The sequence below is a fragment of the Tachysurus fulvidraco genome, chromosome 22, assembly GCF_022655615.1.
Source record: "Tachysurus fulvidraco isolate hzauxx_2018 chromosome 22, HZAU_PFXX_2.0, whole genome shotgun sequence".
Taxonomy (NCBI): domain Eukaryota; kingdom Metazoa; phylum Chordata; class Actinopteri; order Siluriformes; family Bagridae; genus Tachysurus; species Tachysurus fulvidraco.
The window spans coordinates 5,988,153-6,004,124 of NC_062539.1; the positions used below are offsets into that span (position 1 = coordinate 5,988,153).

Sequence of the window (15,972 nt, forward strand, 5' to 3'; positions counted from 1 at the left end):
AGAATTAAGATAGGAATGAAGCTCGCCCGCTGTCATTTAAAAAGATTTCAAATTCCAGTCGGACAATCGAATTCCTGTTTTTCTCTTTTTCATCACTCCCTTTTTTTTTTTTTTGCAGAGGGCTATTATTTAAAAAGGCCTTGAAGCATTTTAGATATACTGCATATTAATTGGACATAACTTGTAAACAGCAGGAGCAAATATCATATGAAAATAGGCAATTTCAGAGATCGAATCGGATGACATGTAAATTCATTTGTATTCCAAGGATGAAAATGTACTTTAATAGAATTTTCAGCTTCGGGAAAAAAAAAAGAAAGATTTGGAGAAAAAGCTCACATTCTCGTGTGATTTCTCTCAGAGTTTTTTTTACAGGTTATGGTGAGTTCATGTAGAAAAAAAAAAGTTCTGATGAACATTTTGAAGCCGACTGTTCTCTCAAGTGGCCACGGCGCTCTGCAACAGTCTGGTGCTCATGGAAAAACGTGCGAAAAAGTTGAAACGTTGAGCCGCTCGCCTACACCTTTCCGAGCGTACGTAAGTTCTTCTTTCAACGCCGCAACAGCTAACATGATGCAGAGGTGCCTACGCTTCAGCTCCAGCAATATAACGGCTGCCTGAAAGACGCTTCTCTGCAGCCAATGTAGCGCTCAGACCAAACGCCAACAAAAGGCTGAAGGGGAGAGGACGTGGGACGTGAGAGACACATTTGCAGTTATTTCGGTTGCGCAAACTTTATCCTTGACCTGTGGATTTGAGAATCTCAGTTTTCAGAGTCTCACAGTCAGTAGAAAACAAAAACATTTCTGCATGGAAGTCACCACTGAATGTTTTCTTTTAGTATTTATAACGTGAGCTTACGTCATCAATTCCTCTTTTATGTATTGAACTGTGTGTGTTCTAGTTTGGACCAAAGTTTAATGTTTAGTAAGTTGAAATCTTAACTATAATCAAAATGATTTCCAGGCAAATTCGAATTTTTTTTTTCTTGACGCACTAATGTACAAATTAATAAATAACAAATAGAATAATATTCTTTTAATTATAAGAAATAGCAGATAAATTGGACTAAATTCAAGATATTGTCACTTGCAAAAATTTCATTTTATGACTGATCGACCTTTTGTTTTGTTTAATATATCTTTGTTCATTTTAGCAGTTGTATAACGTAGACTTACACTGTGTTCAACTAGACGGTGGGACGTCAGTACTTGGAAAAACATCTTTAGTCTAATGTACAACTTTAGTTGTGTTTGTTGTGTTTTTGTTTCTACTTGAATTGGTGACATTGTGAACACGGGATTCATCTTTTAAAACTCTTACCAGTTACGACACATACATGCAGCGGTGGCTCAAGTGATTATGGCTCTGGGTTGTTGAACTAAAGGTTGTGGTTCAAGCCCTAATCCTGCCAAACTGCCATTGTTGTGCCCCTGAGCAAGGCCCTTAATCCAGGGGTACTGTATCATCGGCTGACTTTGCTCTTGCTCTCTAACCCTAACGTCCAAAGCTGAAATACATGAAGAGAGAGCTTATCTGTGCTGTAATGTATGTGTGACCAAAATAAAGGCTACTGTTTCTTCTTCTAATCAGTTACTATGATAGCTGAAGTTGTGTTCATCACATCAATCCAGGACTTTGGGTGCCAAGTGTAATGATGTCGTACAACGTGTGTTGGCTCCGATTATTGCTGAATTTAAAGAAATCTTAGAGAGACTGTATATGTTGAAGGCAGTATTATATACTCATTGTATCCTTGTCAGTCGTGTTATCTATTAGATCCTAAGAAGTATTGGGACCTAAGAACGTCCTCTCGGTGTGTCCTCAGATCTCCTATAAAGCCGTGAGTTCATTCGACCCGGTGCTGGACCTCTCCAACCAGAGTGGCAAAGTGATCAAACTGGGAAATGAGACCAGTCACGTGTTCCTGGGTCTCTATCCAGGCTCGACGTACTCCTTCACCCTGAGAGCCAGCACAGCTAAAGGCTACGGTCCCCCGGCCATCACTCAAGCCACCACCAAGATCTCAGGTATGTAGCAGGGATCGGATTTACTTCACCATCATGATATAATGACACTCAGTTGTCTAGCTGTTCTTTTTTTTGGGGGGAAGGATGCATATTTTAACAGATTAATGCTCACATTTGAACCTGATTGTTTGTTTTACGGACGCAGTGTGCTTCTCAGCAAAGCACTGCTACCAGCTATTTTTACTTTACACACCGCATTGTGTGTATCTCTGAGTAGTAAACAAGGGCCTTTAGATGATTAGATGTGTGCCTGTCTGTCTGTCTATCTGTCTGTCTGTCCAAATGTCTCTTTATCTACCAGTTTGAGCTTTATCTATACAGAACATATGAGAAGCTCAAAGGCAGGAGGATGTAGAGTGATTTCTTTAACTGGAGTAAAGCAGTGTTATTGTTGGAGCTTTGGTATCTAAGATATGATGTTGCTGTCTGTTCCATTGCCCTTCTCTCTCTCTCTCTCTCTCTCTCTCTCTCTCTCTCTCTCTCTCTCTCTCTCTCTCTCTCTCTCTCTCTCTCTCTCTGTCTCTGTCTCTCTCTGTGTCTGCTGTGTAGCTCCCTCTATGCCTACATATGATCAGGAGACATCTCTGAACCAGACTGACAGCACTGTTACTGTCCTCCTCAAACCTGCCCAAAGCAGAGGAGCACCAGTAAGGTAACATTGTCCTTCTGACATTTTTAGAGACCCAAGAACATTAGAGGAACCTGCACTGATGCTCAGTGAGACTTTTTGGTCATTTTCTGTGGGTCAGGAACAGTTGGGAAAAATCTAGTCAAACTTACCAATAACCAAATGGTCTTGACGATCTACATTTCTTGCTTGAAACATGAACAGGCTGTGTAGCAATCGGATGGAAAAAAAACCCCACAGACACCTCAAAGGAAGAGAACAAGAAACCATATTTTATAGAAGGAAGCTCAGATAATGTGTGTGCTTTCTTTTTTATAAGGGACGTTTAACAGGAATTAAGGTTATGGTGAGTTTAATCTTTCTTACAGTTTAATACGGTTCTTTTCAAATTAAACCCACTTTATAATCAGTTGTTAGGTCAGGTGAGGTTGTACGAGATGGTTATGTGATTCGATTAATATCTAGCACTGACATCTCACAGCTCACTGGTCCCTGGTTTGATCCAGGCCTCAGGTTACATTCTGCTCAGAGTTTGTTAAACTAGATGTTTCTTGAAAATGTGTCTATTAGGCACATGTGCAAATGCGTCACCTGTACAAATCCTGTACATGTTGTCTTCTGTGTAAATGCGCTGTTACTATCGAAACTACTAAATTGCTACTAAACAACAATAACACACTCTCTTTTGAGAATTCAGTTGTGCCGTGTAAAATAAAATAAAAATCTAAAGTTTTTAAAGCTTGATGAAAGCAGGCACAGTATGTTTAGAGGTGTGTATGTATGTTCAGTGTGTGTATGAGTGTGTGTTTGTGCGTGCGTGTATATTCACATCACCTACACTATCGGCAACAAAGCAACCGTCGTGTAACTCATTTTAAGATCAGGAAAGGTGTAAGTGATTATATAAAAGCAGAGCTGCGACCTACTGTACACAGGCGAATGTTTTTACAGCATTTTGTAAGTGTTAAGTCAAATACAGAGCAGGCGTGTGCTTTCAGGTGGCTTTGCATCCTCAAACAGATTTGGGACTCAGACCTATTGAAGGCATTTGTTGCCGAAGACGTCAAAGTGTGTTGTATGTTAAGCATAGATTAACCATAATGAGTATTCTAAATGCTGGTAATTCAAATACACAGCAAACAAAGGTTCAATAAAGGCAGGTGGTGTCTGAGGCAGAACCTGTGTGAAGCCAAGGATAAGCTCCCAAAGCAGCGCGTGACTCTGCATCTGCACCGGTAAAGACTGCTTTTAGCTCACAGCTAAACCCTTCCTGTGCTTTTTCATTTTCAAAACAGTTTTTATCTATTTTCTTCCCTTTATTGTTAGTGGATTTGGTCCCTGTGAGTGAGCTTTGGCCTTTGAAGCAGAGAACAAAGCATGTGTTTGTGTGTGTGTGTGTGTGTGTGTGTGTGTGTGTGTGTGTGTGTGTGTGTGTGTGTGTGTGTGTGTGTGTGTGTGTGTGTGTGTGTGTATCTGGTTTTAGGAGTCTCACATTGAAACCTTTTCATCTATTCACTCTGCCTCTGGCTGTCCCTAAGTCTATGCAACACACACACACACACACACACACACACACACACACACACACACACACACACACACACACACACACACACACACACATTGTGTGTTATCTCTCTCTGCCCATTCTCATTAATAAATAGCACAGTTATGGTGGTAGAATCCGGTGTTGGTGGCCCAGACTCACTCCAAAGCCCACTTCCAGTTTTCAGGCCCTGAATCTCTGACTTCTTCGGCTGAGTGAATCCAGAAACCCAAACCAGATTGAGAATAAACAAAAGCTTTAGGTCAGACTGACACTCTCATTACTTCACATTGGACGCTGTGTCAGATCTAAATCATGCCACATGCCAGCTGTTCCGCTCGCCGTGTTTCTGAATCCTGCTGAAATGTTGTCGTTGTTTTTGTCCCATATTACTAAGAGAAACAAAAGCACTGCTCTATTCATATGACCGTGTATCAAAAATAAATTATGTTCTTGTTCTTGTTCATGTTAAATAGTGCTCCTGCTACACACTAGGCTTACCGGATTATATCTAAAGGTTTGAAAGGTTTACCTCTTACTCAGTACTCCTTTATTTAATCCCAGTCTCCAGTTATAATCTGGCAAAATCATATTTACACAATATACACAGTATTGAGGTTAGGCTCTATAATGAAAAAAAAAATGAAATCAAATAGATGATGAAAATCTCTTTATTTTAATCCCATATCTAATCTCTTTCCATGTTTTATTATTTCTTTATTATTGCTGCAAGTCAGGTGGTATATTAACAACTTCGCCATGGGCAAAGGTGGCATTCTCTCTGTAGAGTAATTACAAAACGGCTGATTAGAATTACAGAGGCAGCATGAGGGCAGGCTTTCATTAATTATCACATGGCTTCTTTTATTGGTTTACTCAAATGAAGCCACACACACACACACACAAACCACACACCAAAGAGCCTCCGAACCACCTTTTAAGATCCTGACTTTGATTTCTGTGTTTTTTTTCCATTGCCATAGGCAAAGCCGTGCTGTTTATAAGGTACGATCTGATAAAGATGTGAGTTTAATTAGATTAAGACGACAAGGGAGCCGTATCAATCATTCAGTTTCTCAGGCTTTGGTATAATGATTACAGACAGCGAAGGGAAATAAGTATATAGACACAGTTATTTTCCCTGTTATTTAATACACTCCGGGCTCGTATATTCACTTCTGTTTCATACACCTGATATCTTTTGGCTACAGGTTCTCAGGCGCAACATTAATAAACAACACTCCAATGGGAAAAGGTACAGAGACATACTGTAGACTTTAAACATTCCTGTCATTACAATCGGATAGATAGATGGATAGATGGATGGATGGATGGATGGAGGGATGGATGGATGGATGGATAGATAGATAGATAGATAGATAGATAGATAGATAGATAGATAGATAGATAGATAGATAGATAGACAGACAGACAGACAGACAGACAGACAGACTGATTGATTGATTGATTGATTGATTGATTGATTGATTGATTGATTGATTGATTGATTATTCAGACAGATCATTTTCAGACAGATATGAATCATAAGATTTCACAACATGCTCTCAGGCTAGGGAAAAGGAAGCCACACAACTTGCCAGCAGTCGATGAACAGAGTTGCAGAACGACCTGAAAGCAGCAGGAACAAGTTACACGGAGAACAACAAGCACCAAACTGCAGTGTTCCACCTCACCAGAATAGAGACAGAGACAGGTTTTGTGTGTGTTTACATTTGAAGTGAACTCAAAGTGTATAATTCATCAATAATAAGAAGTACATAAAAATACATTTTATTCTTTCGTTTATTATTTCATTTATTTATTAAATAACATCATGTAATATAAATGATTTAGCGCAGCTGCTGAGATAAAAACTTAAAATAATGTTGTTTTCCTATACGTTTATAAATGTTTATAAATTCTTTTTAAATTTTAAAGGTAACCAGACATCTGACAGACAGACAGCTGTAATGTTACTCTACTTGTAAATAAAACACAAAATAACAAGTGCGAAAAAGTTGTTTAAAGTTTAAAGTTTAGAACTTTAGATAGCAGAAGTCATCAAAACTTTCACCTTAAGACAAAATGAAAGACCTCAGGCGCTTCATCACCCGGTTGTGTATCTAGATTTCGTTAAGCAAGTGTGCATACTGTATGTTGATTTTTGGTACAAATTTTTGTCTGTAATTTTATTTCTGTATTTCAGTGTCTGATTAGATTCCATCCACAGCAAGAGAGAGAAAAAGAGCGAGACAGACAGACAGAAAGAGAGGGAATAAGATACAAGGCTAGGAGTTCCATGCCTTTGAAGACGGCTCTGTGTCTTTCCTTTTGAAGAAGTTTCTGGATGGCACCTTTTGCTCTCTTCCACCCAGGTTCACCGAGCTTTAGATTTTGGCCGCACTGAAAAATTCAGACAGCGTGCTGCCCTGCAAGACAAACAGATGCTGCCGGAAAGAGCGTGAAACTCGTGTAGATCTCTGTGCGTAATCTACACATCTGTATTCAGCGGTTTCAAGTTTCCAGCTCTGTTTGTACGGCCACTAAACCATTCCTATTAAGATCATATATAAGCATATAACAGGAATTAAAGAGCATTAAAGTGTCATTAGATCCGTTTTTTCCAGCTGTGCTTCTGTTGCCATGAGTGACCACAGGGTATGTGTATGTGTTGTTGTTGCAGGGTAAGATGATAAAGCAATCATCCTCAGGCTGACTGGATTTGTGAGAAACATCGCTCCAGATACTCGCCGTTTCAAAAGCAGCTGTCTGCCAGCGTTTCAGGGCAAAAGCAAACTAAATCAAAGGGAAAGTTGCTGTTAGAGGAGCAGGGAAGATAACACAGAGAACAAATGGAATTAAAAACAGCAGGTGAATGCAGGGAATCCGGAATCTCGTGTCGATCGTCCACATTTCCGTTTTCAATCTGCTCCGCCAGGATTCATCCGAGAGCGCACGGGCATTTTAATATTCATGCGATTAGTAATCAGAAAACATTAACACATGCACACGCAGATAAATTTCCCTCGGCTCTAGTTGGCCGTGACAACTAATCTCTGTTACCACACACACACACACACACACAGACACACGCAAACAGAAACTCATGAACTCGTCTCTCTCCGTCTCTCACTCTGTCACACATACTGTACACAAACACACGAACACACACAGTTGATGGAACACTTATAACCAGAGGGAGGCGAGTATGTTTGCTCTGATGGTGGTTTAAGAGGATTAGCCATGTCATACGGTGTTAGAATAATGTTCGGAACGGTCCGGCGACGGGCCAGAAGACGCCTCCACCACTCCACCACACTGCTGTGGACAAAGAACGATTCGGGACGCTTCGCCTTATCGTTCACGCTTTACTCGTTTTACCACCTTTGCTGATCAGTCGTCATCAGCCTAGGGCAACAGAGGCAAGACGAGCTGTGCCGATAACTCACACACACACACACACACACACACACACACACACACACACACACACACACACACACACAGATAAATGCAAAGTGTAATTGAGCGTCTGTAGCTGAGAAACAGCAGGCCACAGCTCTCACGCTGGATCTGTTTATATAATTGATTGGGCTGAGAGCTTAAGCCTTGTCAGTGCCTCTTCTCTTCTCTTCTCTTCTCTTCTCTTCTCTTCTCTTCTCTTCTCTTCTCTTCTCTTCTCTTCTCTTCCAAGCGTCAGTTCCTTTCCTTCCCTTTTCTCCCCTTTGCTTTCCTCCCCTCTCCTTTCCTTTATTTCTTTATGCATCTCTTCTCGTCTTAATACCAGTGACAGGTCTGTCAGGTGAGGATGCCATCATTGCCACGAGATTTCTCTCAATGTTTACTTGTGCTTCTCCCGACTGGGTGTGCAGTTCAGTTAGAGTTTATGGGTCTGTATTTGCATCTTGCATGATAGTCAAAATCTTAAACTCTCTTAATGTTCAGTGTTGTGTTCCGCTTGGACACCAGGGCAAAAGGCAGGCTCTGAGTCGAAGCAAATCTTTAAGCTTGACCATAGGTGGAAAAACCATAGTTGTTTTTTTTTTTTGCATGAAACACGACTTTACATTTTCAGTGTTGTTTTTGACACAGAGAATATGTCATTTTCAGCATGTCAACCTGGTTCGTGTTGTTCCAGTGAGAGATTTCAGATTAAAGCACAGAGATGATCTCTTTGCCTGTTGCTTGTAAATTCCACCTGGGAGAGACCGACATGACTAGAGAGACTCACAGTGAGAGAGAGAGTGTGTCAGAGAGAGGTTTATAGTATAGCGGGATAAAGCTCTCGATGCGGTAGCACTTTTAAACCTCCCTAAGGAAACGCAGAGAACGAGCCGAGTGGAGGCAGTAAAGGTAGGAGGCCTGCGTGTCAGGCCCGTGTCTCAGCACGACTCTTAAATCAGGCAGATATAGAGCCTTCAGCAGCACAACCTGCCTGTTTGAATGCCCAGGCACACAGCTAGGAGAGGCGATTAGCATTAACGCAAGAGAGAGAGAGAGGAACAGGGACAGAGGTGAGGTCTGATTTAGATGCCTCCTCGTCATACCGGTGCACACTCTGTCTCTCCGTCTGTCTGCTTTCACACCAGCAGGCAGTAAATCAGGCTCTCAGGTCACTCTCCAGTCAATGCCGAGTCAATCTGGCATAATTGGCAAACACAGTGTTTGGTCCTGGCGAGATGGAAAGAGTCTAATTGGTGACAGAGCTACCAGAGCGCAGATGCTGCCTACCTCACTGCTCCTGCCTTCCTCCTTCTTGCTTTCTATCCATTCATTCCTCTTCTTTCTTGCTCCCATAACCACACCATCTTGTTTTTCAGGTTGCTTTTGGCAGTTTTCCTGTTTCCTGTTGTTACTGTTTATCATTAGATGTCCACTTGGCTCAAATATTAAATAATCACCTAAAAAGAGTAGTGCAAATGCATTTCAATGCCAAGAACCAAGAAAGCAAAACTGCCCTGCTGTCTGAATGAGAGAGATTGCATGCTCTCTCTCTCTCTCTCTCTCTCTCTCTCTCTCTCTCTCTCTCTCTCTCTCTCTCTCTCTCTCTCTCTCTCTCTCTCTCTCTCTCTCTCTCTCTTCTTCTGTCAATCACATTGACACCAGCCAATTGTGGGCATCTGTGAGCTCATGTACTCTACGAAGGCAGATAGAAGGTACAGTAGATAGCACTTTCCTCCATGGATATCCTGTGCAATAGGATGAGCAGCACCTTACAGGTACCTCAGAGGACCCTCCTTTGCCCTCCTTGATTCATAGCTGTCATACGCTAGCAAAGAGTTGACTGAAGGGTGGGTGGGAACTGACATGTGACCAAATTGGGGAGAAAAACAAAATAGCATGTCAAAATATTCAACCCCCAAAATGAGCTAAAAGATGCAGTGACAGACGAGACGTGGTGCTTGGTTTAGGATGATGCATTTTTCTTGGGTCTGGAATTCTCTCGTTATTCCCTTAAAATGCAAAGTACATTATTTTTGGTTTGCATTCCAGGATTACATCATTAGGACACTAATTATACCAGGGGACCGTGTGCTTGTGGCACTGCTGTATTGTGTATATACAGTACACTTAATATAGCATGTCTTCATATCTAAACCTCATTTATCCGCAATGTAAACTCACTTCATGGATATAGATACAGAAGCCCTTGATATTTTTGAAGATTTTCCACATGAGGGAATGAAGTAACGTCAACGCTACACATTTTAACGTCAACATGACACGTTTTTTGTTTCTCAGCCTCCAAATGACCTGAACGTAATTCTCTCTTTTCTTATATGTTATCAGGGTCTTGGGGCTATTAAGCCTGTTTTATGTGTCTCATAAATTGAATACGTTTAAATCAAACTTCATTATCTCAAACAACCTCAAAATGGGCTAATACTTGCTTTTTATTGGATCCAGTGAGGAACAAAAGTGAGGAACTCATTGGCTCCAATAAATAGAGCAAAATATTATTTGTAGTCTGGAAAGAATAAAAAAATGTATTTTACAGGTTAAAGAGTTATACATTATAATCTTCTAATTCTAGGTGATATTTTGACATCTTAAAAATTCCCTGTATGGTTACGTCTATGTAAAAGTACGATTTTGCACATCAGAGCAGGTTTTTCTCCTCAGTATCTCAGAATCAATCATCCTCTCTTATTTCTTATTTTATCTTTTTACCTTTTGTAAAAAAAAAAAAAAAAGAAAGAAAAGAAAAAGAAAAAAAATTCAAATGAGATATTTTGCTCGCACCAGAAGTCCAGAGTTATAAGCAGGTGCTTTTGTGGCTCGTTCCTTTCTCTCACTCTTTCCCCTGATGCTGGGGCGGTGTGTCAGCTCTCTCCACAGTCAGAGGTTTTAATCAATTAGTCATAGGGCCGCAGGGAGGCATCATGTCAAGCTCGAGCAAGGGAGCGACAGGTTAGAGAGTGTGAGAGCGTATTTCTTCTTCCCCGGTGTCGCTTGGCCCTCGGCCACCACAGGAAGAACCACAGAAGCGCTCTTCACTTCCTCTGAGGATTAGCTGATGTCATCAGCCGGGACGGCACGTCAAACCCAATCGTCTGCACATATTCTTCTAGCCATGTAGATTATACATGAGTGCACTAGAGCATCTGCTGCATGTTTATGATCATATTTAGTGCCTAAAGGCCTGCATGTAAGGAACAGCGATCATTTCAGGGCATGTTTTATAGTCATCAAACCACACACACAGTGCTGCTGCCAATTTAACATGTAATGCTCCGGAACACCTCATGCCTCAGACGGCCTTTGCGTTTGTCACTGTTTATTTCGGGATTTTTTTTCTTCTTTTGGGTGAGTTCATGTCATGCCGAATTAGGCAAATGGCTGAATGATTGGATGATGTCAGTTTGTCTACAGCGATGGGTCTGAGGCGTGTGTCAGAGCTGCTCAAGCAAACAAGCACATAATCATTAGGCATTAGGACGTTTGTTTTCTTGAAACGTATGGCAGTTTGTTTGCTTGTTTATTGGGTTTATTGAGCAGTTATTGAACTTGATTGGTCTGGATGCTGGATGCAAGGCAACTTAATTTGATAGGTCAGAATGACCAGATAAATTAAAATGTGCAAAATATTGATGTGGAGATATTTCTTTAATGCTTTTGGAAGAAGTCTCCAATGTAACTCCATTAGAGTTAAAGCTGTAGCACAGGAACATGGGACGGTTTCTATGTAACATGACAAGCTGTGTGTGTGTGTGTGTGTGTGTGTGTGTGTGTGTGTGTGTGTGTGTGTGTGTGTGTGTGTGTGTGTGTGTGTGTGTGTATGCGTGTGTGTGTGATATTAACCGGAGAATGAACCACTATTTTACAGCTATAACAAGTGCTAACAGGAACTAACTTGGTATTCAGGTGCACTGTAACTATAAACAGGTGAATTGTATAATGTGTTGTTCTTTAATAAACAATAAATTGGATTGCTGTGGTGTAAGAGGATGAAAACACATAATGATGTGCTGTTACTATAAAATAATCATCTTCAGGGGTGGTGACATCAAATGTGCTTGGAGTCGGACCACGGCACACCACCCTGTCACTGATTATCTTCCTATAACAGCATGCTTCTCTCATGGTTTAATCCCTACTTATTGTTCAGCTGTACTTTATAATTAATTTCATAAATTCTCCGGAAGATTATAGAAATAAATATAACTCTTCTGTTCTTCTACTGCCTACAATGGATTTAGCTGAAATTTAATGAAACGTCATCTTATTTCTTCAAATGTCAGTGGATTATTCTTATTCAACCTGGATATTTGAAATAGAAAAAGGAAATAATAGGAATAATTATGTTATTATTATTATTATTATTATTATTATTATTATTATTATTATTATTATTATTATTATCAGTCATTTTTCCTTGTACTTTAGTGACCATATGTGTGAGATGGTGTTGATGAAACGATATTCACTTAACCTCAACATAAACAAGAAAAAGCTGACATCAGGAGCAAAGAGAGCATGTGGTGTCCATCTTGCTTCCATGGAACTTCATAGCTGTTGGCAATCTCTATTTTGCCTGAGGGCTTTGGGCAGGGGGGCTTTGCATACCCCACCTATCATGCATGACAACACACACAAACAAACGGACAGACACACACACACACACACACACACACACACACACACACACACACACACACACACAAACCTACTACCAAATCATATGCACAGATATCATATGAGACCTTTTAAATTACATTTTTTTAGAATTGATGGAAAATATTAAGCACATTATATACATAATATCAATAAAGGTTGGTTTACACAGTAACAGAAGGAAGAGCAACGGTGCTCGGTTTCGAATTTATTGATAACTGAGCTTGCTTTCATCAAGTAGACTGTTCACACCAGCCAGGATTCCACCTGACAATATGCTTTGATTAAGAAATATGCAAATCTCTTCGACATCTATAATGAGAAAGGCTCTGAGTTCTTTGTCTGATCGTGAGTTCCTGGCTCTCATCATACATATCCTGCCACTGCTTGAATTTATGCTTCGATCAATGCAAGAAGGTATTGCTTTAATCTAACCTGGATGTCTTGCTACGCCATGTTCTTTGAGAGCAGGTTTCATATAAAAGTCCTACTTTTTTGTGTAACCTACTGTACCATACTATTAAAGCATCAGAGGCATTGTGGTACATTTTGTTTATCTCTGATTATGTTGGTACTTCTAGCACTTGTTGTTACACTTACTGTATGTATTCTGTATAAGGTGTATGGAGTTCTTTACTAGAAAAAAAGTAAGCACTATGAATTGCACCTTGACTCGGTGCTCAGTGCTCGCTGTACTGAACTGCTCTCGTGTGCAACCGTTTTTTTACAGTGTAGCAATCTCAGTATTGACACGTCTCTAGTCTTTGCTGTAGGACATTTTGGTGCCAAATCTGAATGGAACAGAGCAGGTTCACTTAGTTAGAAGTTTATTAAACAAAGGGATTAAATCTTTCAGAATGCATTTGGTGATATTGACCCGCAGTCGGTTATTCAATTATGATTCATGAGCCGTGAGCAGAAGCCAGTGGAAAAAAGTTCAGTTCATGAAATATCAATATATTGGATAAAACTCTGAGATGGTGATCAGTTACACGATTTGTAATGATTGCTATCATCTCATTATGTTTGCTTCTTCTGCTTGCTTGCTTGCTCTGTCACTCTCTCTCCCAGCCCCTCTCTCTTTCTCATTTATTTATAATAAAGATAGGCCTGCAATAATTTGCCCCATTGTCTCTAACCTCTAACCTCTCTATGAGGCCAGGTGCTAATTAACTTCAGAATTTCAGACCCAGAGCCTCACCGGAATAAATATTTCAGCAGATCATATTTCTTTTCTAAACAGGAGGACCCGGCACTTAGCCACAGGAGGCCTCAGTGACTGATGCCAACATATAAAAGAAAGTCAAAGCTGCAGGATGCATAATGATAGAGTTAGCCAGAAGTTTCAATCTTCATGAATGCATAAAGGCTTGTTGTGTCACAGTTATTTATTAGAGGCACCCTATGGTGCAGTGTGGGGAGCTGTAAGGGTCGGACCATACTGTAATATCGAGATGCTTCAGGCTAAATAAAGGGGGCTGTTCAGCTGATTTTTATTTAATGAGAAAACCAAGGAAAAGGGCAGCAGTCAGCTTCAGCCACACAGAAATGTGGAATTTGGTAATTTCATTAACTGCAGTATATTTATATACCTTGCTCTTTATAGTCACAGATAACCTTTTGCTAGCAAGCCCAAACAAACCAAGACTTATTACAGATTAGCCAACCCAAAGGTCAGATTAGCATCAGTCAACATTCATCCTGCTAGCTGCTAACCATTGCATGACTGGCTCACATAAACTAAGAGCACATTTGAGTCATTTGAAATGGAGTTTATCAGATGAAAAAAAAATTACATTTTGAAGTAGGAAAAACACTGTGATCTTTTTTTACCGCCCATGCCACAGGCGCGCAAAATGGCATCACATATTATGCAAATCTCCTGCCTCTAAGAAGAAGAATCGAGGCGTCTGGTAATTAGCCCACTACATGAGCATGTAATGGAGCTGTAGTATATTCATAGGCAACTGTTCCTGTTTCTTATTATAATGAATTCTATACCATTCCTTACATTTCGCAAGCTTTTCAGTCGCCATCTTTAATTAAATATTAGATAATATTATGTTTTCTTGACTGAAAATATGGGCAAGTTGAGCATAAATGATATATATTCTTTCCAAGTTAATCCTTACAAATGTACTGTATGTATTAAGGCCTTTGTCTTACTGTTGTGCATCTATTGTATTACTTATTTATGATATTTAGTTATTCATTGGTTCAGGCTTACTCGCAAGAAAACAAATACAGTGTAAATATTACTTTAAGTATTAATAATATTAAGTATTAACAGCATCCTGTCATTTGGTTCAACACACAATGCTATTGGGAAATTGTTAGTGTCATAAGGCTCGGTAGTTACTCCAAATTTATGAACACGAACGCGAGAGGCCGATAAATGATAAAAGTGTAAAAGTGCCTACTGTGGTAGAAATATACAGTACAGTTTTAGATCTAATTATAAAACAGCACTGGTTATGTTTGCTCTTTAATTATTTACATGTTTAAAGGTGAAGCAGCACCTAGGGATATTTTCTTTTGCTTTTGCGCAGAGAAATTCTGCTCCTCTGTTGCTGCAGTGCTTTAGAATATTGGACATGATTCAGTACACCGTGTTAAAGAAAGCCCATGTGAAGGAAGACACTTGAGGTGTCGTAGAGTCCACAGAGCGGAAGATGAAAGAAAAGCCAGAAAGTGTAGAGATTGGGCTGTAGATAGGACTAGCGCACTGTGTCTGATTGTAGATCCATCTATACAGTAGACCATGTAGGATTTTGTTCACTTGAAGGAAAATGGAACCTGAGACCGAAATTGGTTTCATGCCTGCAAAGAAAGACTCAGCATTTCAACATATCTTTTCTTGTTGTATATGTATTAATTTATTAGCTTTTATTATGAGCACAGCATGCTTTACAGGATTTGTTTTGTGTCTGTAACATAGTGATGCAGTGTATCACATTTCTTTCTTTCTTTCTTTCATTCATTCTTTCTTTCTTTCTTTCTTTCTTTCTTTCTTTCTTTCTTTCTTTCTTTCTTTCTTTCTTTCTTTCTTTCTTTCCTTCTCTGTCTGACTGTCTGTTTCACAGTGTGTATCAGGTGGTGGTGGAGGAAGAGAGGCCCAGACGAACACGTGGCGGTGAGGCAGAGATCCTGCGCTGTTACCCCATCCCCGTCCACTACCAGAATGCAACATCGCTCAATTCTAAGTACTACTTCACAGCAGAGTTCCCATCTGGGGGCATCCCATCACCTCTACCGTTCACTGTGGGAGACAACAGAACCTACAGCGGCTTCTGGAATGCACCACTGCTTCCCCACAAGAGCTATAGTGTCTACTACCAGGCTGTCAGCACAGCTAATGGGGTGAGTGTTAAAATGGTGGATTAACATAACCCAAGATGTGGCATCATGTGAACCAAAACAACGTCAATTTTTATTCTTGGCCTTGCAGAACTGAACCCAGACCTAAGCAAAGCCAGTACCAATCCTGTTAAGCTACAGAATGAAAATCATGCTGTTATGAAATTCTCGTTCAATTCTGCAAACACACTTGATCAATCCCACCCACTCCCACAGACAGTTTTGATCAATATTGTCTATTCGCTTAGACAATTTATCCAATGCTGCCAACTTCTGCAGAAGCATTTACCACTTAT

The 15,972-nt window shown here is 40.2% G+C and overlaps 1 protein-coding gene across 6 annotated transcripts in view; it reads left to right on the top strand.

Annotated features, from left to right (window-relative positions):
- LOC113645143 (receptor-type tyrosine-protein phosphatase mu-like) overlaps window positions 1–15,972 on the top strand; it is a 186,100-nt gene that overhangs the window by 114,203 nt on the left and 55,925 nt on the right. For all 6 annotated transcript variants that reach the window (XM_047806456.1, XM_047806458.1, XM_047806457.1 and 3 more), the window contains 3 exons: window positions 1,829–2,030; window positions 2,580–2,682; window positions 15,403–15,679. In XM_047806456.1, the coding sequence (XP_047662412.1) occupies window positions 1,829–2,030; window positions 2,580–2,682; window positions 15,403–15,679 (582 nt within the window). The remainder of the gene's footprint in view (window positions 1–1,828; window positions 2,031–2,579; window positions 2,683–15,402; window positions 15,680–15,972) is intronic.